At 49.0% G+C, this 26,545-nt stretch overlaps 1 protein-coding gene across 14 annotated transcripts in view; it reads left to right on the top strand.

Moving 5' to 3' along the window:
* RIPOR2 (RHO family interacting cell polarization regulator 2) overlaps nt 1–26,545 on the top strand; it is a 221,709-nt gene that overhangs the window by 117,939 nt on the left and 77,225 nt on the right. For 2 of the 14 annotated variants that reach the window (XM_048225728.2, XM_048225730.2), the window contains exon 1: nt 15,652–15,896. The exons of 8 other annotated variants lie outside the window; for them this stretch is intronic. Coding sequence is in view for 2 of the 6 variants with exons in the window: in XM_057304843.1 (XP_057160826.1) it covers nt 15,989–16,172 (184 nt within the window). In the remaining 4 variants the exon portion in view is untranslated. 4 more of the 14 variants (XM_057304843.1, XM_048225726.2, XM_048225727.2 and 1 more) reach the window with 3 other exon arrangements.

Raw genomic sequence — 26,545 nt, forward strand, 5'->3', positions numbered from 1 at the left:
CCTCTTGACTTCAGACTTCATTCTAAACCATCCATTCAGTGTAAGATGTAATGAGCTAGGAGACAGGAAGAGAATACCTTGACTTTCAGATCATAAGTGGAGTCAGCTGGCTGAGCAGTTGAATAGAATTTTTTTTCTCTATAAATTGGCATTCAGGAAACTCTGAGAGGGAGTAAATATGAAAATATTTTCTACGGTGGGATTTTTCTTCCTATTTATATCAGCACAACGAACTGATTAGAATGGTATGTGAAGAAAAGTATGTCAGAGAATCAAATATGCAGATGTGATTTGTGGAAGGCACTTGTAACCACTTTCAGATAAATTATGTGACTGAAATATTAGGAAAAATAAGCTCTTCTCCTTCAACTTCTGGTTTATATACTGAGGATGTCTTTGGGGTGGGACATGCTTCAGCCCCCAATTAATCTCCATTAGTATCCCTAAAAACTGAAACATAAGTTAGAATTTTAACTCTTAATAAAAAGCATGAAAAAAAAAGCTTTTTCAGTAAACATGGCTATTTTGAATGATCTACACTCTGTGTATAAAGTTGTATGCTTGCAAACAGCTCCTAGCAGAAGCCAAACGCCTTCTCCAGCCATGTTGCTATACTAAGTACTTTGCTTACAAACATTCTAGCCACCATTGTTTTTAAATCTTTGATTGTTACTATTCAGACTTCCAAACTGAGGGAAGGTATAGTAGAAAGCAAAATATTTGGACTCAAAAGATCTATGTCAGTTTACTAGTAGCTTGACTTTAGGAAAGTTAGCTAACCCCTCAGAAGCTTGACTTTCCTTCTTCCATGTGGGGATGTTGATAATGATGGTGATAATGCTGCTGGGATGGTGGTGGTGATGGAAAATGGGATAGCGGTGATGATGGTGTCATGTGGTAGTGATGGTGGTCATGGTGGTGGTCTTGGTGATGATGATGATGGTGGAGGTCATGTTGGTGGTCTTGGTGATGATGGTGGTCGTGGTGGTGGTCTTGGTAATGATGGTGGAGGTCATGTTGGTGGTCTTGGTAATGATGGTGGAGGTCATGTTGGTGGTTTTGGTGATGATGGTGGAGGTCATGTTGGTGGTCTTGGTGATGATGATGGTGGTCATGGTGGTAGTGGTCATGTGGTGGTGATGATGGTGGTGGTCACTGTGTGGTGTTGGTCACCTCCTGAGAAAATTGCTGTGAAGTTAAAGGAGATAATGTATGAGGTAATGGGAAACCCTTAAGGGCCTACTATGTAAATGTCAGTTATTATCAAACTGATTTTCTCAACTGCCCCAGACTCCCAAGTCTATATAATTCCCCTTTCCTCCTCCTGGCCTATGATCAACAAAGATACCAGCTGATGAGAGCAGAGTTAGTTAGACTGCTCATTTCAGATGCTATCCTGGGTATATAAAGGTCTATCTGACTCATGAATTAACAAGCCTGGCTGCTATCTGATCACCATGTGACCAAGGCAGGGCTCAGAATTGCCCGGTCATTTGGCACCAAATACGTATGTGATTTCCTACCCATTTTTTATTGTTAGCCAATCTGGTCTCCCTCTGAAAATTCTTTGAGTTTTAAAGAGTAATAGACGCTAGGGCAGTTTTCTTGTGGAGAGAGTCCTCTCACCTTAGTCAGGAATTCTGGAGGTCAGGAATCGTATCTCTAACAGTATCTTTAACGACATACAGTCCCTATTTCCTGCGTAAATATTTACTTGTGGTAAACATACCACAGTATGCCTCCCCCATCTCAGTAACCTGAGAATGCCTAGGCTTTCTATATTTGTTAAAACATTTCTAATTTAAAGATAACACCCATTGAAATTTGAATTATATACATGTCACAATATTTTAGGACAGCAATTAAGACTTTAAATGAAGCTTCAACAACAAACATCCTCTCTCCTGGTGTTTTGTTTGGTTTTTACTTCCACTGCTTTTTTAAGCATTTTCAGTGATAAAACCTCCTAGAGGAAATTGTGGTGATCTGTTTGTGTAGTATTTTTGTAAATATATTAATGTGCACACACATGTACAGGAAGACAAATATTAGCTCAGTTGCTTAATAATAATTCTGCCTGGGACAGAGAACACGTTAACAGGATCAGCCTGCTAGGAACTTATCAACAAGTTTTGGCGGAAGTTATGACCACTGTACATAACTGGTCAGTTAGGTCAGAAGTTGTACCAGCTGTAGCAGGGTTGACTAGCGGTGGATCAGCCCAAATCCCCCCCACTCCTGGAGACACAACGGATGCTGGGTCAAGAGCATCACCGCTTGTATGAGAAAAGACAACACAGCCTCTGGTTATTTACAACATTGGCTACTGTGCAGAGGACGGAAAAAAGCCCTGTGTAGCCTCCTAACACCGATGATACTCCAGAAAGACAGGGGCTTCTGCCTTTACCACCTCGCGGGCACCGCTGAGAAGGGCAGGCTGAGTTGGTGGCTCTCTGCCCCCTCTTGACGTAGTCAGGAGTCGGCAAACCACGGCCCTCGGGCCAATCCCAGCCCCTTGCCTGTTTTTGTTCATAGACTGCGAGATTAGAATGGTTTCTACAGATGAACATTTGCAATTGATTTGATGATGGGGAACAGTAAACCTTGAACTCCAATTATGCAAAGTGCTCTCCCAAAGAAAAAGAATTCCATTCTTCTCCTAAACAGATCAGGATTACCAAAAACAAGGAATACTCAATTATATTTTAAATTTTATCAATAAAAATAAGTGAAATTTTATTTTCTCTCTTGTTATATGGAGGTATCTACATAATTTCCTTGTTTTTGCCTCTTGGTCCACAAAGCCTAAAATATTTGCTATCTGGCTCTTTCTAGAAAAAGTCTGCTGAGCCTGGTCTACGTTATCAAATTCCAAATCATTTTGCCTCTTGAAGTCATTGAGAGTTTCTTAACCATGTCTCCCTCCAGCTCTTCCCCTTTTCATATCTGCCGGGAGGGTCTTATCATTTTTAAATCCCCATTAAAGAGGAGATTTATCCCCCTTCTATTGTTTCAAAATACTCTTTTTAAGAGAATACACATCACCATATGACACTGCTCTGTAATACCAATTGAAAGGATGATGAAAATCTGTGGTCTAAGACAAAACCAAGGACCAAGTGCCCTGGCTTGGAGAGACCAGACAAGGCAACATCACCTAAGGGGGAGACAGTGGGACTAGGAACACGGTCTCCCAGCCCACCTGTGAATGAGGTGAAAGAAAGCACAGGGGGGTGTCCACAGTCCTTTCCACTCACACCTCTGCATCAGTCAAAGGGTTTTCTTCCCCATTTGACTCTTTGGGTCGACAGGTGTCCAAGGTCCAAAGTCCTTGCAAACTCATGGTAAGGAACCACTGATGTGCGAGCATGTCTCTGGTCCTCGTCTCTTCCGCACACATCACCCCAAGTCTCCCAAATCATGATGGGGTGCCCATGCCAGGCCTCAGGGAGGCATCACCCAAAGAAACCACAAATGGAGCTACGTTACCTTTGCATGAGAAGATTACACGGGATTAGCTGAGCTCTGATCACCCCGAGACGGAGCTGGCTCTGGCCCGCTGCCCTTCGTCAGCAGCACAGACCAGCCTGCATGGGAATCCGAGGACAAGGAAGCCTTTGCAAAACAGGCACGAAGGAAGGAGTGAAAAGCACCACCACGCACTTATGCACATTTAGTGGGGGCCACTTGGCTCTTGGTTGCTAAGCATTAGAAAGAGCAGGAATATTTAGCTCTATTGGGCATCTTTGAGTAGTTTTCACTTGCTGGAGGGGAAAATATCTTGTTGTCAAAAAGAGTCAGGGAGCCACTATCCACTGTTGGTGAGAATGTAAACTGGTGCAGCCGCTGTGGAAAACAGTATGGCAGCTCCTCAAAAAGTTAAAAGTAGAACTGTCCTATGATCCAGAAATTCCACTTCTGGGTATATATTCAAAAGAATTGAAAGCAGGGTCTTGAAGAGATATTTGTACTACAGCACCATTCTTCCCAATAGTCTAAAGGGGCAAGCAACCCAATTGCCCATCGATGGCCGAATGGGCAAACAAAATGTGGTCCGTACGTACAATGGAATATTCTTCAGCCATAGGAAGGAAGGAAATTCTGACACTTGCTGTAACATAGAGGAACCTGAGGTCATTAAACTAGGAGAAAGAAGCCAGTTACAAAGAACAAACAAATAAAAACACCACCAAATACGGTATGATTCCACTTAAATGAAGTTTCTGAAGTAGTCAAATGTCTGGAAACAGAACACAGAAGGGTGACTGCCAGGGGTGGGAAGAGGGGGAAATAGGAGTTGTTGTTTAGGGTACAGAGCTTCAGGTTTGCAAGACGAAAAGAGCCCTGGAGATTGGTGGCAGGACAGTGCGAATGTATTTAACAGTACCAAGCTGTACACTGAAGAATTATGAAGATGGTAAGTCTTATGCGTATTTAACTGTATATATGCATCTATATATATCTATAGATATCTTCACATTAAAAAAAGTTAGGAATAACTACACTCAAACAAACAAAAACCAGGAAGTACCAGGCAGTTCCCAAAAGTCCAAAAAACAGTTACGTTTTCTCGAACCACATAAATGTCACAGTAGAGAACTGAATTTCCATGAGAGATTGAAGTGGCTGATTGTGACCCAGGCTGGGCTTATCTCACACAGTCCTAGAAAGACCATGTTCTTCACAACGGAATGCGTGAGAGTTAGGTATGGGAATGCTTCCTACCAACTTCTGCCTGGTTGGGAATCAGTTTTTAGAATCTCTGCATAAATGTTTCGAGGCTTCTCTAGAAAGGCGTAGTATAATCAGAAGAGGCAGCCCCCTCAGGAGCCTATGAACTATTTAGGGATAGAAGATTTACTTTTTCGTTCATTTAAAGAATACTTATGGGGGTGCTAGGTGGCTCAGTCGGTTAAGCATCTGTGTTCGGCTCAGGTCATGATCCCCGGGGTTCTAGGATCGAGCCCCGTGTTGGGCTCCCTGTTCGGCAGGGAGCCTGCTTCTCCCTCTGCCTGTGCCTGCTTGTGTTCTCTCTCTCTCTCTCAAATAATATCTTTTTTTTTTTTTTTCAAAGAAGACTTACTGAATGTCTACCATGCACTAGGTTTGGTTCTGTTCAGCTCCTGGGATCAGCAGTGAGTGTGACAGAGCCCTACCCCATGTGAAGTTATATTGCCATGGAGGGGACAGACAGGAGACAAGAACAGGATGTGTCTGATGGCGAGAAGGGTTATGGAGAAAAATTAAGTGCAGGGTGAGAAGGATAGAATATGGTGGTCAGGGAAGGCTTTGCTGATAGATGGAGCTTGATGGAGCTGTAGGTCTGACCTGGACTTCTGGGGGAGAATGTTCCAGGAAGAGCACTCCAGCACAGTGTGCGAGCAAAGAGGGGTGCACGATGAGATCCAAGAGGTTTCGGGGGGGGCAGCCCTTGTAAAGCCCTACAGGCCATTATAAGGATTTGAGGTTTTGCTCTGTGGGAGATGGGAAGACCCTGGTGCTTGTTGAGTGCAGTGACATAATCTGATTTGCCTTTCGAAAGGCTCATTCTGACTGTTGTCTTGAAAGTGAAGATGAGGGGTGTGGAGGGCCAAGGCAGGGAGGCCACTTGGAAGACTTGCGATATTCCAAGAGAGAGCGGAGGGGGCCCTTCCCAGGCCTGACACCAATTAATTCTGCAAGTAAGTGGGGGTGGGGGGTGGCCAAGGATAATTCCAAGGCTTTGGCCCACGCATCTGGAAGGGTGACACAGCTCTTTACTGAGACAGGAGCACTGTCAGAGGAGGGGGCTTGGAGGTGGGAAGGAGTATGGCCATGACGGGGAATCAGGATCCAGTTCAGGACCGTCAAGTTTGCAGTGGAGATGCACGTGGTGGCCGATTCCATGGACCCCCCACTCCGGGCAGCCGCAGCACCGGGCGCTGGGGAAGTGCGGCATACGCATCAGTGAAAATCACAGATTCACGTCTAGCTTGCGGGGTGGGACTGTACGACTTACATGGGCTGCGCCTCAAAACCCGACGTTCAAAGTGCTTAAAAACACTAGAAGGAGAGTTAAGGAAAGATCGGGGAAGGGCTGGGGGAGCGGGACAGGCCTCTTGGAGGTGCCTATTTGAAGGGAGAGCTTGATATCCTTGCAAGCACCGTTGCGATGAACCCCACAGTCATGGAAGAGCGTCCGTGACTCTCCATCTTCACGTGACTCCTGAGCTGCGAGCTGCGAGCTGCGCGCACGTGAAAACGCTTACCCGCTTGCCCTTCTGCTCCAAGGCTCCACATCCACGGGCTGGCTGCTGGAAGAGACCTATGGGGGGTTTGGGTCTGTCTTCCTGACAGAAGGCGGGCAGGGAGTCCATCTCGTTGCTGAACTCCCTCCCTCCCTTCCCTTCCCGAGAAGCTTTATCAGCTTTTCTCAGTTACACATCCATTTAACATCAAGAGCGCATTCGCTTGATTTTAACTCAAATCCCCCAAGCGACATCTTCAACCACTTCTCTTTACTCTAATCCTGGGGAAAACTGTTCTTCCTCCTGCAAGATCATCTGGGGGACCCTCGAAAACGATGAAAAGAACATATTAACACGTGAGTAACTCTCCAAACACTAAACTAGCCAAATATTTGTATTCCTGCCGGCACTTGAGTTGAATAATACGTCTTGGCCGACAAGAGGGCAAGCAGTGAAGAGGGCCGAACGCCTGTGAATTAGGATATGAAACGCAGGGGCACGCGGCCACAGCTGTTGACCTTGAATTCCTCTTTGAACGTGGCACCCGGGCTGAGAGGCACTTCTCGGGGAGGCCCGTGCACATTCGGGCTCCTGAGACCTGCCCCAGCCCGGTGCTTACGTTCTCATTCTGCCTCAGCCGCCGTCTTGGGTGCAAAGAATAAACGAGAGCAGGTGTTCGCATTTATCTTCCTCGAGGAGCCCCTTGAGGCCCGTTGAGGACGGGACAGGGAAGGAAGAGGCTGAGCAAAGCCTTCCCTCCCCCACTCCCGAGCCTGCCAGCAGACAGCTGTTCCCGGCTCTCCCTGCTGCCGCTAATGAAAACATAGCTGGGATTCGATGAAAGATAGTGAGGGGGGCATTGCTTGGAGAAGCCTCTTTCTCTGGAGATTTGCTGAAACCGAAGCACTTGGATTTGCTTCGGTGGCTGTGAAATCTTCACCTCCAGCAGCCTTAGCGTGAATGACCTATTTCCAATGTGACAGCCAATTACACTTTGGTGGCGTGAATCATTTATTAGGTTCAAGAGCACTATCAACGAGGGATATTACAGCAGCCTTGCTGCCTGGCTAATTATGGAGGGTGACAGCGCCCCGTCCTGTTGTCACAGCTCCCGCCCAAGCTATCAGAGCTGTGGATTGCCTGTGAGCCGAGAAGGAACATGGGGGAAGTGGGGCCAGGCCCGGTTCCTGCGACCAAAGAAGGCCTTGAGTGTTGGGCAAGCCGTGCCTTGGGAGTCAGATTTCCACTCTCACCTCTGCAATGGGAAACGGGGCGGGGGGGGGGGGGGTACAGGGGACCAGGGAGGATGTATCCCCTATCCTGATTTTGCATAAAATGTACGTGGGGGTGGGAGTGGAGGCTGTGAAGTGGTGATTTAGGGAGGAAGAGGGTAGACCCTGAAGCTAGCCAGGGTAGCTAATGCTCTCTGGTCCTGGCGGAGGGGGCCCGGGGGCCCCGCCCACCCGGCTGCTGGTTCCCACGCGAGCAGGACCCGAAGCCGCTGCTCAGGGAAGGGCTCAGCCCCGAGGAGCGTGCGCCCCGCGGCAGGGTGTTCTCCCGCGTGCGAAGCTGTCCCGGTGTCTGGCGCTCGTCCTAGCGTCTAGCTTTGCTTGACTAGCAGTGACAGCTCACTTAACCTCGCAGAGACCTGTTTCAGACTGAATTGGACTCCAACGCAATGTCCGTAAGACCGTGAGGCTTCGCAACCAGGGATGACGTTTCCAGTAATGTGGCTGCTGGGCCTGTGATGCCTCCTAAAATCACCTCCTCAAGTTAATAGTCTCACTCTTATGAAGTTGGGAGGGACCGATTTGGGGGAAGACAGTTTGCATAATCCGGGGCAGTAGGGAGGAAAGGGATGGAACAGGATCGTGTGCAACTATGGCCCTGACCTAAAACTGAAAGAGAAACAGGGGCGCTGGGTGGCTCAGTGGGTTAAGCATCTGACTTTGGTTTCAGCTCAGGTCGTAATCTCAGGGTGGTGAGTTTGAACCCCGCACTGGGCTCTGCACTCAGCAGGAAGTTTGCTGGAGATTCTCTTCCTTGCCCTCTGCCCCTTCCCTGCTTGCTCACCTTCTAAAATAAACAAAATCTTTAAAAAGAGAGAGAGAAACAAAAACAATGAAGAGTTAGCTAAAGAAGAAAAAATTTCGGGGGCGCCTGGGTGGCACAGCGGTTAAGCGTCTGCCTTTGCTATGAGCCTGCTTCTTCCTCTCCCACTCCCCCTGCTTGTGTTCCCTCTCTCGCTGGCTGTCTCTCTCTGTCGAATAAATAAATAAAATCTTTAAAAAAAAAAAAAATTTCGAAACATGAATGCCTGAATCCAAGCAGTTTTTACACTTTTTCAATAAGCCATAGGCGACTATTAATGCATATCCATCCAGGCACCATCACGAAACCGAAGGCTCCCTCCAATTAGAATAAGTCAAGGGAGCTTCTGTACAAAGAGATTGCTTACGAAGGTGTGGGTGGAGTATGGGGGAACCAGAGGGCCCAGTGGAGCCAGTGTCACTGCAGGGCCCAAAGGATGGGAGAGGAAGAGGTTAGAACCCACAGGATGGAGGCAGAGAGGGTTCCCACAGGGGAGAGTCATCTTTTAAGAGGGGACACAGCCAGCCCAGCATGACCTCACAGGGAAGAGCCAAGGAATGGACATCCTCACCTCACTCCCTTCCCTTTTACCTGTCTCCTGTTGGAACTCCCACTGGCCAAACCCAACCGGGCATCCTAGGTCCGGGCAGGCCCTGGGGCAGAGGGCAGAGACAGGGAGCTGGAGAATAGACAGGAAGGGGCGATGCAGGATAGCCTGCTAGCCAGGGACTGCAGCGGGCCAAGGACACAGTATAAATAATTACCTTGGAGAACCTTACAGATAAATCTCTTCTTTTATGTCTCCCCTATTGATGAGGAAAAGGGAACGGATTTACTGCAAAGTAGAAGTCAATTTATAACCTTAAAAAAAAGCTTACCTGTCAAGTACTGAGCATTGTGTTTACACATATATGCTGACAGTTTCCAATCACATCTACAGTCATTTTTAAATTATTTTATACTTATTTTAGTATCTTTGTGCAATAATATTTAGTGAATTAAATTTATACCCTTTAGCTTTAAAGGATTCATAGCTATAGGAATTTGCGAAGTTAACATTCTGCCAAAATCTTTGTCAGGGTAGATCAGAGCTTCTCGATATGGGGTCTGAGGAGCCCTGAGGTTTCCCAACACTCTTTTATAAGGTCCCAAAGATCCTCAACAATTTTTCTAAGTATAAAGGGGTTTAATCTAGATTATGTTATATATATGTGTGTGTGTATACACATATATATTTATGTATATATATAATTACGTATTTATATACATACATATATATCACATATACATGTTACTTGAAATATAAAATGGCTAGTCTAGATTATGTTATTGTGTAATAGGTTTTGAGACCAAAAAATTGGCAACGGCTGGTCCAAATGATATTACTGCAGAAAACGACCTCTCCCTGTCATATAATAATAATGTATGAGCAATCCAATCTCAAGTTTCTGGGTAGAAGGAGATTGTTTGCTACATTTAAGGCATATTTTGTTTCCTGCCAGCTTTGAACCTTTTGCTAACGATCTTCTACCCACATAGCCTTCACCTGGTATAGAAACTAGAAGTGGGGGTGGAGGTAGGGTTTCGGACTGGGATCATTTGCCCAAGTGGATAGGCCTGACTTCAGCATCCCTGACACATTCGTTCCTGAGACACACTGAAATGCCAAGTGTGTTGGCCAAACCTGTTTCCCATTGTGCAAGCAGACAGGGTAACAATGGTGAGGAAGCCACAGTCTGAGATGTCTACTCCCTTGAGAACCTTATCATCAGTGCCAGACATGGGCAAAGGAAAGTGGGGTCTTGCCCTCAGCAGTTCAGAAAGCAGTAAGCAGGACCCAGCTGTCATGTGTCAAGTTGAAGCACACTTCTTTCTGTAGGTACAGCTCTGACGTCAATCAATGTGGGGATGTTATGCTCTTTTTCTGGGGGAAAAGATGACAGAAGCCAGCAGGGCACGTGATCTGCTCTCATTCCTCATTTCTTAATATTTACTGTGTATCCTCTACACTCATTAATATAAAGTTTCCACTGCTGTCAGTGGCCCTAAGCATAGTTTCTGATATCCAGAATCATATACACTAACGAGGGGAAGTGCACCAAATATCTGGGACAGAAGGAAATTATGGGACTGGGTCTGTACTCGGGGGGACACGGCATTTACAGGAGAATGAGGGGAGAGCAGGGTGGGCCAAGCAAGGCATCATGAAGGAGCTGGTTTGGGATCAGGGCTTCAGAGGCTAGGCAAGATTTCTAGAGACAAACATGAGAGAAAAAGCGATGGGCAACTCTTAGCAGAGAATTTCCAGGCGGTGGAAGTGACCGGAGAAAACAGTGGAAGCAGGAATGGTCAAATGTCAGAGCCAAAAGGACGCTTGATGATCAGGTTGTCCACACCCTTCATTTGACAGATGAGGACACAGATTTCAAAGGTTGAAACTTGCCCTGAGTTTACCATTGGCAGAACCAAAATAGAACTGAGGTGTCTCCAGGTCAGAGACTCTTTGCAGGGCTGCTGCTTGGACACTGAGCATGGCTGGAAGGGCCAACCTTAGGGCCAGTGGTGCAGGGTAGTGGGGTGTACTGAAAAGGCTTCTAGAGTCACATGGTAGTGCCAAGCGGGCTGCGCACCTGTTTGGATCTTACCCAGACCAGTGTTTCCCAAAGTGCATCCTGAGAAAATGTGCCAGAGCCATCAGTGTGCTCGTTAAAATGACTGACTTGGAATGGGAGAGAGGGTGACTCACAAGTCCACATTTTAAACTCTTCCCCAGAGTGATTCTCCTGTACTTCATAAGTTAGAAAATGAACAATAAAAAGAAATAGAGAAAGATTGGCCACAGCAGCAAAGGAAGAATTCAGCAGATGTGAGCAAGGTGGAGGGTAAAGAGTTACAGTGGAAGGAAGGGATTCAAGAATCTGAGAGCTGGCAGCATTCCAAGCCAGGAGCTGGCCGTGCACTTGGGTGGCCGAATGCCTATAGAGGAAGGTCATAAGAGTAGAGAAGGAATTTCAAAATCAGGATGTTAGATCTGCTGTCCACATGGATATTAAGCACCATAGTTATGAAAGAGATTAGATCTCAGTTGTATCGGACTACCCCTAGGACTAGTCAACTAACCAAGAGTAGAAGCCAGAATGCACTAGCATCATGGGCAGAAGGAATAGATAGAAATATAAATGAATAGGGGTCACTGGATATAACCAAATCTCGGAGACCTTCCATCAATTCGCTTCATGACAGCAGTGGTCTTCAGGCATGTCCCACGTTCTGTATTAAATATCTAAATCTTTACGTCAGGGAACTAAATTGGTTGCATTTTGGATGCTCTTCTGCTTTCTACCGAGGAATTGCATATTTACTACGATCAATTGGTGGTGGAAAGAACAATCAGGATGGGTTGGCCAATGCTGTTCCCCAACCCAAAAGGGACTTGAACAAACGCCCATGAGCAAAAAGCAGGATAAAATTCAGTTATTGAAAGAGACCATTTTCAGTGCTGCTGAAGTTCAGACACCCTGTTTTATGGAACCAGAAATAATCACAGTTCCCATAGCACCCATGGTGCTTCCTCTTTCCTAACACCCACCTTAGTTATGTCTGGCTGTCCTCACGCCAGCCTCCACGAGGCGGGTTACATGACTGTCATGTTTACCTCCATGTCTCCTGCCGCTAGTTGAAATAACAGCTAGTTGAAATAGTAGCTCTCATCAGTACCTTGGGGTGTTTTCAATTAAGACTGACATGTGGGAGGGGGACAGAGGGACCTGCGTTAAACTCCTTCTCCTTTGGGAGAACCATGTCTTTCCAGGGCCATGGAAGAGTGACACAGAGTCTGAACTAGCAGAGTTTTCTCTGATATCCGCGCCGGGCTCCCCCACCCCGCCCGGTGCCTGTCGAGCTCTGGGCCTCACTGTTTCCCTGGATGAGGTTCCAAGGGCTTAGCCCAGGTGTCTCCAAAAGCTTGAATCAGGGAAGTTTTGAGCTAGAGGAATCCTGGTTAGGCGATAGTAAGAATCTAGAGGGAAGGAGGTGGTATTCTCACAGCGAGAGCGGAGACAGGGAGAAATAACCACCCGAGAAGGAAGACTTGGGTGACCACAGAAGGAGCGGTGATTTGCGAGGCAGCGTGAAGACCTTGGATTGCGCACCAGGAGATCTTGGTTCTGGTGCCGACTCTATTTGGTTGTGTGACCCTGGGCTCTGGGATTTGGACTAGAAACCCCACTAGGATCGTGTCAAGGTCATAAACCCCTGCTGCCCGGTCCCTCACTCGTACGTGTCCCTGACCTCAAGGAGGGGTCTCCACTGGGAACTGTAGAGTCTACAAAGTCACTCAGGGCAGACCCCTCTACCAGGTGCTTCCAGTCCAATGAGGAAAGGAGCCGGTACTGGGCACTCACCTGGCATAGCTCCCGTGCTGTGCTCCTTGCCCCCGGGGGGAAGCTCGAGAAGGATTAGCTGACTTACCACGCCAGCCTCATTCCCGTCCAGAGCTTCAGGCCCGAAGATGAGACTCTGAGGCAAGCTCACAGGAAATCTAGGAGCCATCCCACACCTCTCTTGGCCCCCTGGCCTCCAGCCCCGCACATACACACCCCTGCCCCCACACTTGTACCCAAGCCTCAACAAGATACCCCGAGCCCAAAGGGGGAAAGTGGGCTGGAGAGTGCGATGTACTGTAGCAAACAGAGCCTTGAGTGTTTCTCCCGCTGACCTGGAGCACCTTTGTGACCATGCGCACGTTACTTTCTCGACCCGCGAGAACATCAGCTTTCTTATCTTTCCAAAGGGGACAGTAATAGAAAGAGGGATTGTAGTAGGCTTAGGGGAGACAATGTCTGTAAAGCACAAGGCATCATCTATGTCCTCGTGAGATCCTCCGCCCCTTCCCTCCCATAAAATCCGTGTGAAGTCTCCAATGGTCCCGTTCCTCCTCAGGAAATCAGTGCCATTGGGAAGGTGGGTGTTGGGGACTGAATGTGTTTCCCCAAATTCATGTGTTGAAGCCCTCGCTCCCAGTCTGACTGTATTTGGAGTAGGGAAGTAATTAAGTTTAGATGAGGTCATGATGCACGAGGATTGGTGTCCTTCTAAGAAAGCCACTGCCAGAAAGCTCTCGCCCTCTCTCTGTACGCGTGCACTGGGGAAAGACCACGAGAGGACAGATTAAGAAGATGGCTGTGTGCAAGCCGGGAAGAGAGCCCTCACCAGAAGCAAAGGCAGCCAGAACCTCCCTTCATCCTCCCTTCAGTAAGGAGTTCTCGCCCTGTGTTGGGGATACAGGTTCCAAGACAGAAAGGGTCTCTGCCCATATGATCTCACAACGCAGGGAAAGAGAGACAAGAAACAAGCAAAAAGGCAAATAAGACCATTACAATTTACAATTAGTGTTCTATAAGACGTAGGGTTTTGAAAAAGAATAATTGGAAGGAAGACTATACTTAAAGATGTGGGTGGTCAAGGAAGACGGCTCTTTGCATGTTTATGGAACTCAGAGAAGGCCTTCGTGGCCTGAGCTTAGTAAGAGGACGAGGGTCCACATGAGGCTAGAAGGACTTGTGAGCATTGGTATGGGGTTTGGGTTTATTCTACAATAAATGGGGGCATGTGGGGTTTTGAGCAGGACAGTGACCACAATGTTATCTTTTAAAAGATAACTGTCTCTGTATTGTCTGTCTATTCCTGTGTAACAAATCATCACAAATGTAGCTACTTAAAACAACACTATGGGCAAGTCTCATTAACACTCTTGGATCTTGGTTTTCCCAGCCATGAAATGGGAGTAATAATGCCTACTGCAGAAGTATAGTCAGGAATAAATGATAGAATGCTTGTGAAGGATCTGCTCCCAAACCAAGGATATAGGAAGACAGCCAATGAACTGCAGTGTTCAGCATAGCAAGGACTGGCTCAAGTCAAGCAACCTCACCAGGGACTTAAGTATTGACCAGAATACCAATATTGAAAACATACAAAGAATAACTGGCCAGGCAGACTGGAATGTTCCTATCATGTGGCCGACACATTTTCTCCTTGAAAGGAATGCCTACATGGGAAGACTGAAAAACTCTTTTGTAAGCAAAAAGAAGGGCAAAGAGAAGTGGTGTCTTGAAAAACCAAAGGCTCTGACTGTCCAGGAATTCACGGCTCAAGCCGCCCTTCCTGGGCTGAAGCGGAGACCCGTGCTTGCTCGCTCCTGGGTGGCCTTTCTAGACATAAGCACACTCTGCTCCCACTGTATCCTTAGGTGGGTTGTGATTCCTTGATCAGGCTGTATTTTTTTGGCTGTTCATATTCGGGGCCTGAGGATGTGGTCTCCTTCCCACAGCTGGATATAGGTGTCTGCACGTTGATACAGTCTCCTGGAATGGTCTCTTTTGGTCATAAGTTTGTCAGTTCTTACCAATTCACTCACAAAGTTACTGAATCCCAAGCTGGGGCGGGGGTGAGGGGCGGGGAAATGCACCCGCAGTGCTGTGTTATTTAACATACCCTAAATACACAAGGTGCTCAGTGTGGTGGCTTTGCAGATAAGGAAACCGGAGCAGAGCAGACATTCCCTGTTTCAGCAGGCGGCAGAGACCTTGTCTCTGGGCCCTTATAGACTCCCAGTCTCAAACGATATGTTTCCACTCCCAAAGACTCTTTATGGAATGTGTCGTCAGACAGACCCACACTTTCCCAAAGGAAAGCTTTATGTATAGTTCAAACCCACCAAAACGAAACAAAACCCCAAACCCCCCATTTCTTCCTATCATTACAAGAACCGTCTACCCCAACAGGGCCTGGTGGAATGCCCACACAAAGCAGATCTCCCCAGGGGGGTTTTCTGACACAACTCTGGCCTTGAACAACCAACTTCACCCACCCCCAACCACACACACACACACACACACACACACACCCGCCATTGCCGCCCCTGCGCAATGGTTTCAAGGTACAGACTCCATTCCAAATCCCAAAGGTGAGCTGAAAAGGTCTCTCCTCGCCTGGGCCGCCCCCCTGCCCTCTCCCTCCCATGCCCTCTGCGCTCGGCTCGCTCCCCAGCGTGAATTCCGCGGATAACTCCAAAGCTGCCACACCAGCTCGCGCTGAGCAGCTTGGCGCGGCCGCGATCAGCTGGAGGCAGACAGCAAAGCGCAGTCTCCTGGAGTTAGGCTGAAGTGACTGTCAAGCAGCTGTCTCCCCCAGCCCCCTCCCTGCTCACACGACGACGCCGCCAGGCCCGGGGCCGCGCCTCCCCTCCGCCGGCTCCCCGCCCCCCGCCCCTCCGCCCCTCCGCCCCTCCGCCCCCATCCCCTCCGCCTGCGCGCTCGGCTCCGCCAGCCTCGCGCCCGCCGGCCCCGCAACTGCACCCCTGGCCGCAGCTGCCGCGAACCGACGCGCAGCGCCCCTGGGGTCCGCGCGGGCGACCCTGCTGCTTCCCGCGGCTTTGTCCCTTCGGCCCAGTGGGCGAGCTCTGCGGGCTGCAAAGCCGGGGGTGCTGGCCGCCGGGAAATTGCATTCGCACCGAGGCTGTTCTACGCCAGAGAGCCCAAGTGTCCCCTTGTCATGACAAGGAGCTCTCGTCTTTAGGTATGTGCACCTTCTCGGGTGTTCTTTTTTTGCTTCTGATTTTGCTTGCCACCCAGGTGAGGTCTGGGTGGCCAGGGGCATCCTGGGCTTGAATGAGCCCTGCGGCTTCGGGAGCCGCTCCGGCTGGGCATCCTTGGCTCCCTGCGCCCGGGAGGCTCTGCGCGCCTGTGCCCGCAGGGGAGGGCCGCGAAGTTGCCGAGGGAGAGAGGGCACACGCACTTCTGCAGGAGGAGCCGGGGGCGCCCGGGGAGAGCGGAGGGACTGGCCGCGGAGATGGTAAGGAGCCCGGGACAGTGCCCGGGGGGGGGGGGGCGTTTCTGGAACGGCGGCGCGCCAGGTCCCACCGTCCATGCTCCGAGGGTGGCCGCGCGGACGCCCTCGAGTGGGTCCCCGTGGCCCGCTGTCACCCAGCTACTTCCGGCACTCTCTACGCCTGTGCCGAGTCCAGCGAGGGCTGGAATCTCTGCACCCGGCGTCTTCATTTGCCCCAAGCCTGCCGCTGTTGAGCTTGGCTAGGAACCAGACCCCGGGCGTCTGAAATCCACGCGGGTTGGGGGGGGGGGGCGAGATGAAAATTGAGGGAAGAGGCAAGCAGGAGTAATGTGTCACGCGGCTGCTGACCTAGGTCTAGAAGGGTGGGGGAGGGGCGATGCACCTGAGGACAGGAGCCCCCTGCAAGTTTCTGTGGCTTGGGAGGGGTCTGCAGAAGAGAGGCATCTGCAACTCTGTCGCCTAGAGATGAGACTGTCACCTCCTATCCTCCTTCCCAGGGCGGTAAGGAGCAGAGAACACCTCATTTATAAGGGAGGGGGGCTGTCTGAGATTGCGCAAGCCGCTGCCATCCAGATGTTACGGTGGCAGAAGTGCTGTGCGAGTCCCTGGTGCATGGTGGCAGTCCCCTGAGGGGCAAGAGGTGCCTGTGGAAAACTGGGAGAGCCAGGCTGATGGGGGTACGGGGAGGGTTGCAGAGAGGGGGTTGGCAGTGTTGGGTGTGGAAGGTTCTTATCCTGGAGATAGATGTTCGAGTTGCTTGAGTGACAGAGAGGAAATGTTTAAGCTTGTGATTGTGGGATCATGACAGTCCCAGGACATGTTGGGGCCATCTTTCCTCCTGCTCCCACCTTTTGCAGCTCAGATCCATGCACTTGGTTGAAGTTCTAGGACCAGGATGAATCACTGCCCCCCCCTTCCCAAAGAAACTACAGCTGACCCTCTCTACAGGACTGTGCTGGGCGTCTTGGGTCAGCATTTGCCCCTTTGTTACCTGACACACAATCAGTTCTTCCTTTTTGCTTTCTGTCAGGTTTCTCTGGCTCCGAGAATGTTCCTCTTCTCCTTCCCACCCCCATCCCAGTATTTGCTTAGTTGTCTCCTCCCTCTGGCTCCTCCAGCCTCCTTGGACCAGACTGTGATTTCGCCCAGGAGCACCCACCAGCTCCCGGCATTGTCTCCATCTCTCTGTGTTCGCGGCTGTCACAAGCAGGGGGCGTCACCGTGAACTCTCTAAGAACCAGCATCGCCAGGCTATTCTCCAGTGGTTAATTAGGAAGCAGCCAGTAGCCATATCCTTTCTGTAGGAGCAAATTGCAGGGGTGTGTCTAGGCAGGGTAACAGCAACCAGGGGAGAGGGCCTGCCCCCTCTTCACCACCTCCTCCCAGCCCAGCCCTCAGGGTCAAGCCTCCTGAGCTCGGCTTGCCCTTCCGCTGAGATCCTGACAAATTACAGCTCTTCCCCGGGAAGGTAATGCATGTGTCTGTCCAAACATCTGAAAACGTGACCATTGGAGAATCAGTTTAGTAAACACATGCTGTCGTGTTGCTTTTCCAGAAGGCCCCCGACTGGTATCGCTCCTCTCTTTCTCTGACACTCCAATGTGAGATTTTGCTTCGAATGTTTTATCCTTAGTATAAATATCAAGAAATACCAAGCCAGAGCGAGGAATGACTGAGAGCATGCTCTGAGGACATGCATAGCATTCTGAGTTCCCAAACACAGATTCCAGAAACGGCTCTCCTTCCTTTGACTGCAAAGTAAAATTCTTTCCAGCAGGGAAGGGACCCATCCCCTTTCACAGGGGACCTAGAGAAGCCAAAGAGGCTGGGAAGGAGCTATTTATGTCCGTACATGTTGGTAGCTAAACTCACATAAAAATTCCACCCTTGAGTATTGAAGTCCATTGGCCTGGGGCCCTGGCCGTGAGTGCCAGGTGTCCTACCCGGCCTCTGAGTCACTAAATGGAAACCTCCCTACTATGGTAAAGCCCCACAGCCCAGCTGTGATACCAACCACAGGCCGACTTCTAAATGTAACCAAGTCACTTCTCTGTTATATTTTGGTTTAATTCACAGATTATTGACTCATCTTTCAGTGTTAAGAGACGACAACCCAGACAAAGGCAGCTACGGAGGGTGAGCAGAGCAGTTAGTACGTTTTATATTAAGTGGTCAGATCAGGCCAACAACAGTCCCTTGGGTTGGAGAGTTTGCAAACCGTGTTTTATTTTACTGTTCGTTGCATGCAGTGGGTTGGGGCGAAAAATAAGAAAGCTGTTTTGTTTTCATTCTGAAACGAAGGCAGAAGTCTACAGCCAGTCTTGCTTCTCTTGGGAGGAAGTGGCGGTAGAAGTGAAAGTCTGTTTTATTTACACCGCGGGTACTCCTTGGGGCACCAGCACATTTGACTTTCCCCTTGAGCTTCCTCTGCGCTGGGGGCCTGAGCAGGGCCTCGTGCTTCTGAACAGCTTCTTGACTAAGGTTATTCTCATCTGCCAAGCCGAACTCCATGAGCTGGAGGAGATAGACAGCTTGTGTTTGTGGCCATTCAACCAGAAAAGAATACCAGCTGAAAACAGACAATGGAGCAAGGGTATTGGGGTGGGGGTGGGGAGAGGAGGTACAGATAGGCCAGTGGCGCATAATTGGTTCCCTGAGGGCAAATCTAGATGTGGAATGGTGTCATAAAGCAGTTGTCATGCAAACACCCCACAATGTGATTATAAGAAAGATCTATTCAGAAAGGAAAATGATTATGAGTATGTGCCTTTCTTTCTTTCTTTCTTTCTTTCTTTCTTTCTTTCTTTCTTTCTTTCTTTCTTTCTTTCTTTCTTTCAGTAGGCTCCACACCCAGCGTGGAGCCCAACTTGGGGCTTGAACTCACCACTCTGAGATCAAGACCTGCGCTGAGATCAAGAATCAGGTGCTTAACCAACTGAGCCACCCAGACACCTCTTTCTTTTTCTTTTCTTTTTTTTTTTAAGATTTTATTTATTTATTTGAGAGAGAGCATATGAGCAGGGGCGGGGAGGGGGAGAAGCAGGCTCCCTGCTGAGCAGGGAGGCCACCATGGGGCTCGATCTCAGGACCCCGAGATCACGACCTGAGCTGAAGGCAGACGCTTAACCGACTGAGCCACCCAGGCGCCCCTCCTCCCCTTCTTCTTCTTCTTCTTCTTCTTCTTCTTCTTCTTCTTCTTCTTCTTCTTCTTCTTCGAGTATGTGCCTTTCATCTGAAGGGAGCCCTCCTCTGGCTTTTCATTTCCCCCCACTTTCAAACTCATATCCTGATACACAGTTTCTTGGGACAGCTTTCTACCCCTGAACATGAAAACCTCACCATTGTGCACATGGAAGCATTCGAGTTGATTCAACTGAACAGAATCACTCAACACGTTGATCTTCAAGGAATTCATATGGAAACACCCACACATCCTCTTCCCTCTCTGGATCTCCTCTCTGAGGCCACCAAGTTCCTCTCTTGGTTAATGGCCAGGGTTTTTTTGGTCACAGTCCACTCATCCCACTTTGGCTGGAAATGCTTCCTAAAAATCAGAGATGTTTTTCTCAGAGTTTTGCAGGCTTTCTAGAAAAGATCGTTTTACATGTGTCCCGGTATTGGGTCGCCCTCCCTCGGAGGAAACCCTGGACCCATCGGGAAAGGAAGCCACTCCAATTGATTTTATTGTGCATTATTTATGTGACACTGATGAGGACTGTGTGGAGGTGAATATTTTCCCACGTTCATTACACTAATTAGAAAGGAAATTAGATTTTTTTTTAACAGTGAAAGAAGATGAGATGCAATGTGTCTGTGTTATGTTCCGCAAGATCAAAACCAGCTCTCTGCCAGACCGAGGAGGGAGGAGCCTTAGACAAAGGGAATACTTACCACACTATTTAGCATTCTAAAATACAATATGGTGATTAACAACCATATTTCTTTCTGAGGTGGATTTGAAGTTCAAGTCCGTTGTGTTATGTAATTTAGAGGAGTACTAATTTTTTTTCTTCATTTTAAGCACCTGTTTACCAAGCAACTATTCTGGGATCTGGCCAAAGTTAGCTTTTTCATTCACTATAAAAGTGTAAGCTACTGATTATATATTCCAGGGACTGCACCGTGTGGAAGAGAAGTAGGAAGAACCCAGTTGTGTTGAACAGTGTGCTGTCCACACATGTCTTGGTTTGTCCTGTCTACACCTGCTGCAGTGGCATAATTATTAATAGCACCCTCTTTCACTCGGAAGTGTTCCGGATGGGACAATAAGTTCCCTGGTCACTGTAGAAATGAGGACTATGGGGTCGGAGGAAGGAGAAGAAGGCTGTGAAGGAGAGATTTCGTTGTTGAGCCTGTTGTAGGCATACAGATGAATGGGAGGGAAAAGGGGAGACTCGCCAGATGGGAAGATTAGGAAGACTGTAGCTCCCTGAGGACACAGAGGCTCTTGTTTCCCTTGTTCCTGTATCCCCGCAGCTTGCGTGCTACGCAGCAAGCCTATTTGCGTAGCAAATAGGCGGCATCAACGATTAACTGCCTGTGACTTAGTTTTAAGACCGAGACTGAAGGTAGGAAAGCTCAGGACAGTGAGGAGGCCCGCCTGGCAAAGGTCAGATGGGACCAATTATGAAACGAGGCTATTAATAATGCTGAGAATGCTAAAGCAAAGCTGACAGTGATCATTCCGAAAACCAGCCTCTGTGCGGAAAACAACGTCCTGTAGCTCGCTCTTGTACGCGCCACTTATCTCTTGGATTTAATGCCTTTGGCCTTCGCCTCCAGCCTGGAGGTGATCTCTTCCTTCTCCAGCAAATTGTCCAGGAAGGAACCGAAGGAACAATGACCCCATTCTCTTCAAACTCCTTTCCTTCTGTCCTTGTCCTCTAGGAGGACTTTTGGAAGGGAGTCAAGGACAGGAGCGTGGGGTGGGTGGGGGAGGGGATACCTTAGAAATACGAAAGCAAGGCAGATGAACACAAAGGGCATGCACGTGCTTTGTTCCCTTCTTCTAACTGGAGGAATTAATTCAAAGTGACCGTTTCAAAGAGCTCGTGCAACTCGCAAGAGGTTATTCCCAGTATAGCATCTGATTTCCCCACTTCCTGTTACATACGAAGGCCTGGGTGACGTGGCCTTGGCTTTGACTGTGCCGGTCTACCTTCTAATGAAGGCGACACACACTAGGTGCCCTGCTGGTATGTGGAGGTTCCAGGTTGACCTAAATGAAGACTCCAGGACGACTAGCTGGTAACCCTTCAGTGGCAATGCCATACCTCTCGTTATAAGGCTATCGGCAGCATTGAAGCCACTTTGGAATGACACCTTTCTTCCCAAGTTGGAAGCTAATGTCCTGTTGTCTTGGTGATGCTTCATCCCCAGAAATAAGCGGGGCTTAGAAAAGAGAGAGAGGGACAGGCGCAAGGTATGGCGCTGAGAAGATACATGAGGGTTCAGCTGTAGGATGTAAAATAAAATGGCTTACAGAATTGTTGGGTCACACTCTGGGTCAAACTTTCCAGAACAACGTTGAAAGACACATGGGGTCACTATTGGAGCCACTGCCTGAGCCGTCATCAAGAAGCTGCCCGCTGATCGAGAAGCCGCTGGCTCCAGAGTGAGACTGTGCCATAGCCATGGTCAAGAAACAGCCAGTCAGGAAGCCAGCACAGAAAAACCAGGTGGTCTAGGAGGGTGGTTGCTACCAGTCACCATGGAGAAGCAGAAATACAGCCCAGCAGGCAAGATAAAGTCCCCCCTGCCCCGAAGATATCCGCATCCTCATTCCCAGAACTGAAGAATATGTTACTTCATGTAGCAAAAGGAACTTCCCAACTGTAATGAAATCCAGCACCTTGAGATTATTCTAGATTCTCAAGTTGGGCCCAGTCTCCTTGCATGGGTCCCTGAAAGGGGAAAACCTTTTCCAGCTGTGGTCATAGGGCTATGGAGGAAGGGTAAGAGAGAGAGATCATGGCCTGCTTGGGAGATGAAGCCAGGGCCACGGAGAAGGAATGTGGGTGGCCTCTAGAAGCCAGAAAAAGCAAGGGAATGGATTCACCCCTGGAGCTTCCGGAAGGGAACACGGTGTGCTGAAAATTTGAGTTTAGCCAGTGGGACCCATGTCAGACTCCTGACCTTCGGAACTGTAAGATAATAAGTGTGTGTCATCTGAAGTCACTAAGTTTATAGGAATTTGTTACAGCAGCCATAGGAAACTGGTACACGCAGCCTCCCCGCCCCTCCCGCCTGCAAACTCATGCACTTGCTCCTGGCGGAGCTCCAGGTGTCACATGTGGGATCCTCGCTGCAGGGGGGTCCAGGCAATGTCGCTGCAGGCTTCCCAGCTTCAGCCGGAAGGCATCCTGCACGGGGGTCGGAGCGATGTCACATGCAGCTGCCGTGGGAAGTCATGGGCAGCCTGGGGAGTGGCAGGTGTGTGCGTCCTGCTTGGACGGACTACAGCGTGAGGCAGAACAGAAGTCGATGCCTGAGATTTTTAGGAAGTTTAACAAGTGTTATGAAGTCATCCAAGCCCAAGAGGGGAGGAGAGGAGGAGCATCAGAACAGTTGCCCACTTACCATACTAGAAACTCCTGTCTGATTCGTTAGAGATCTTTGGCCGGGTGGTATGAAGGGGAGATTGTACATAAGGGTCAGTGTCAGGGACAAATGTTGATTTTCTATAGCTTAACTCTCAACTCTACAGTCCATCTGTAGGGTGGATTGTATTTTCCAAAGATGGCTTCAACAGTATACCCACCCAACATGCCCTTCCTACAAAGCAATTGGAGACTCTTTCCAAGGAGAAATGAGGTCTCAGTTCCCTTTCCTCAAGTTGTGACTTTTCTCACTCATAGAAAATGTGACCTCCAAGGCTAGGTAGGTCCTAGAAGACAAATCACCTTCTACCTTATTGGCTGGAATGCTAGTTCCTGGAGCCGTTAGCCACTTTGTAAGCTGTCTGACTTTCCCAAAGCTACCACAGCTTGAGGAAGCGCAAACTAGCCTAGCACATGGACAGGCTGGAGACAAGAAGAGAGAGAGATGCCCGGCCAGCTCCTGGCTCCTCTGACCCCACCACTCCATGTCTAGCCACCATCACCCTGCAGACCAGACCCTGAGCCAGAACAGTCCAGCAGAGAGCCCTTCCCAGTTTCTGATTCACTGTTGTTGTTTTAGGCCACTGCATTTTGGGATGGTTTGTCACCCAGCAATAAATAACTGGATTGGTCCACACAGTCAGATGCAGAACAAAGGTCAATTAAAACCATCTTGTGTTATTCCCGTCACATTTCTTCACTCTGAGAAAATAACATGACAGTTGTCAGTTGTAGAATAACCAGATCTGAAGCCCACCTTCTCCTCCCATAGATCAGCCTGAGAAACTCATTCTTACATCTGAAGGGGGCGCCTGGGGGGTTCAGTCGGTTAAGTGTCTGCCTGCGGCTCACCTCCTGATTCCCAGGGTCCCATTGGGCTCCCTGCTCAGCAGGGAGTCTGCTTCTCCCTCTCCCTCTGCCCCTCCCCCCTGCTCATGCTCTCTCTCTCTCTCTCTCTCTCAAGTGAATAAATATAAAATCTTTAAAAATATATATATCTGAAGCAAACTGTCCCACATTTGGGTTTGTTTATTTGCATGGAACTGGTAGCATTGAGGGGTTTCAAACTGCCTCGTCTGATATGTGATTAAGCAAGAATCCAAATAACTTCTTTTATTTATTTTTTAAGGTTGTTTGTTTGTTTCTTTATTTATTGAAGTAATCTCTATGCCCAGCATGGGGCTCGAACTCATGACCCCAAGATCAAGAGCCCCGCGCTCCTCTGACGGAGCCAGCCAGGTGCCCCCCCAAAGAACGTCTTTTTATTTTTATTTTTTTAAAGATTTTATTTATTTGACAGAGATAGAGACAGCCAGCGAGAGAGGGAACACAAGCAGGGGGAGTGGGAGAGGAAGAAGCAGGCTCATACTGGAGGAGCCTGATGTGGGGCTCGATCCCAGAACGCCGGGATCCCGCCCTGAGCCGAAGGCAGACGCTTAACCGCTGTGCCACCCAGGCGCCCCTGAAGAACATCTTTTTAAAGTAGAGCTGCCCCATGTGGTCAGTAGAGCTGCTGCAAACCTTGAGTTGGGGGAGCGTCCTCACACTGGGGACCCGCTGAGGAGGTGGACGAGAGGCAAAGCAGTGGCCGGCTGGCCCGCAGGGACCTGGCCCCCGAGGTGCCATCAGCCACGCTGGAGCCCCTTCTCCCCGCAGGCTGACTGCTCTGTTTCTCTCTTTCTACCACCTCTGTTTTGCACATGCCTCCTTCCCTGTTCCTAAAGTTTGCTGTTCCTGAAGTCCAAGTTCTAGACCCCCGTGATACTGCCCTATGTCCCGTGGACGTCGTTCGCAGTTTTCACATCATGTCCCACTGAAGCCACAGAGCCCTGTGACATAGCAGGACTCACATGAATGCTCCTGGCTCCCCAGCTCAAGAAGCAGAATGCAAAGATGGAGTGGCTTGTCTGAGATCACAGTGACGAAGGGGCTGGGTCGCTGAGGGTCCCCACCCCTCGTTTGGGGTCTGTCGGCCCCAGAAGATCCCCTCAACCAGCCTTTGTGGCAAAGACAGTGTGAAGCTAGAGGGAGGGAGAGGTGATTCGTTCTGCCTGCCACGTTCAGTCACCATAATATGGCCTATTTGAACCCAAATTCACTGGGAGCCTGAAGTCTGATTCTTTTGTCTCATTACCTGACTGATGCTCTCAGTCTGATATGTATTTTGCACATGGAAACCTACCCCTATAATGACAAAGGAAGGGTCAGGAACCGCTCCCATTTCAGGCTCCCATGACATTTCCAAAAAAGTTTGACCTTTGAGTTTTGTCATAATGGTCTTTGGCCCAAAATAGGATCGAAATGACATGTGCTGTTTCTTTTTCAAGGGTTTGGTTTTTTGTTGTGTTTTGTTTTATTTTGAAGATCCTCAGAGTGTGTTTCTTCACATTAAGATATTTTCCAGATGTAATTTTTTGGGGGCTCTGATTGTTGCAAAGTGACTCTTTCCCCAGGGATGGCAGAGAACAGCCAAAGCAGAAAGAAGCTAAGGGGCTGTGTTGACTCAAGATGTGTCCATGTATGTGGATGGGTAGTGATCGAGCTAGAGGTGCTGAGAAAACCAGATTGAGGCAATGTGTAGTTTTTCACTTAAGGAACTAGTTTCATCCTTTACAGTCTGACGGCGGAAGAATAGACCCAGGTAGGCCTTGCACGCATAGATTCAAATCTGGCAAAAAGGGCCTTCTTTCCATCCTCTCCCTGTAGGCAAATCACATGATCCTGAATGTGGCCCAGAGGCCAGGCCTTCCTGGGCGCAGGGGTGACTGAAGTCACTGCAATTTTTTTTTTTTAGATTTTATTTATTTATTTGAGAGAGAGAATATGAGCGGTGTGGAGGGCAGAGGCAGAGGGAGAAGCAAACTCCCCATGGAGCAGGGAGCCCTACACGGGGCTTGATCCCAGGACCCTGAGATCATGACCTGAGCCGAAGACAGGCGCTTTACTGGCTGAACCACCCAGGTGCCCCACGTCATTGCAATTTTTTAAAAATAAATGCAAATCCCGAATCACAGATGAGGCTACATATGTGTCATGGTGCATGTTGACATAAAGTCCCCCTAAGGTCATGAAACACCCCATCTAAAGAAAAATGTTTTCTATAATAGTAATCTGAATAATAGCAGTGACCATTTAGTAGCATTTCCAGTGTGCCAGGCACCTGTGTTAATTCCCTGAGTCCTCATAAGGACCTGGGGTCATTCCTATTATCATCTCCAGTTTATAGATGAGGGACATGAGGCCCAGCAAGACTCGTATGAACAGAGTGCAGTTTTAAACCCGGGTCATCTGGGCTGTGGCCATGGGTGTGAATACACAAAGACCCCCAATTCAGAGTTCCGCAGGAACTGCCACGGAGTAGCGAGCTCAGGAACCTGGAGTCCCCCAACATGACTGAGCTGGGCTGTGGTTGCTGGATCACTTGGCCCAGCAGCTCCGTCCTCACAGACTATCCCTGTGGTTCTCAGGCTGAGGGTCTCAGCTGCTATCAACGCATGAATGAGACTCCTTGATAGTCTCCTGTAATTGCTGAGAAGCTGTTGGACATTGCCCAGCCAAACGGTTCAGGATTCCAGCTAGGTAAGCAGCGCGTCTGCACAGGTGCCCTGATGGAGACGGGAGACAGGCGCTACTCCTCGGAGTCGGCCGTGCACCCTGATAAATCACACCTGTCAGTGGCCAGCCTCCTTCCTCATTGCACATGACCAAGCCTCACGATGCCTCAGACATCTGGGCCGCTCCAGAAAGAGGGAGGGAAATAGCGAAGAAGCAGAGGAA

This window comes from Ursus arctos, unplaced genomic scaffold (assembly GCF_023065955.2).
Source record: "Ursus arctos isolate Adak ecotype North America unplaced genomic scaffold, UrsArc2.0 scaffold_31, whole genome shotgun sequence".
Lineage (NCBI taxonomy): Eukaryota > Metazoa > Chordata > Mammalia > Carnivora > Ursidae > Ursus > Ursus arctos.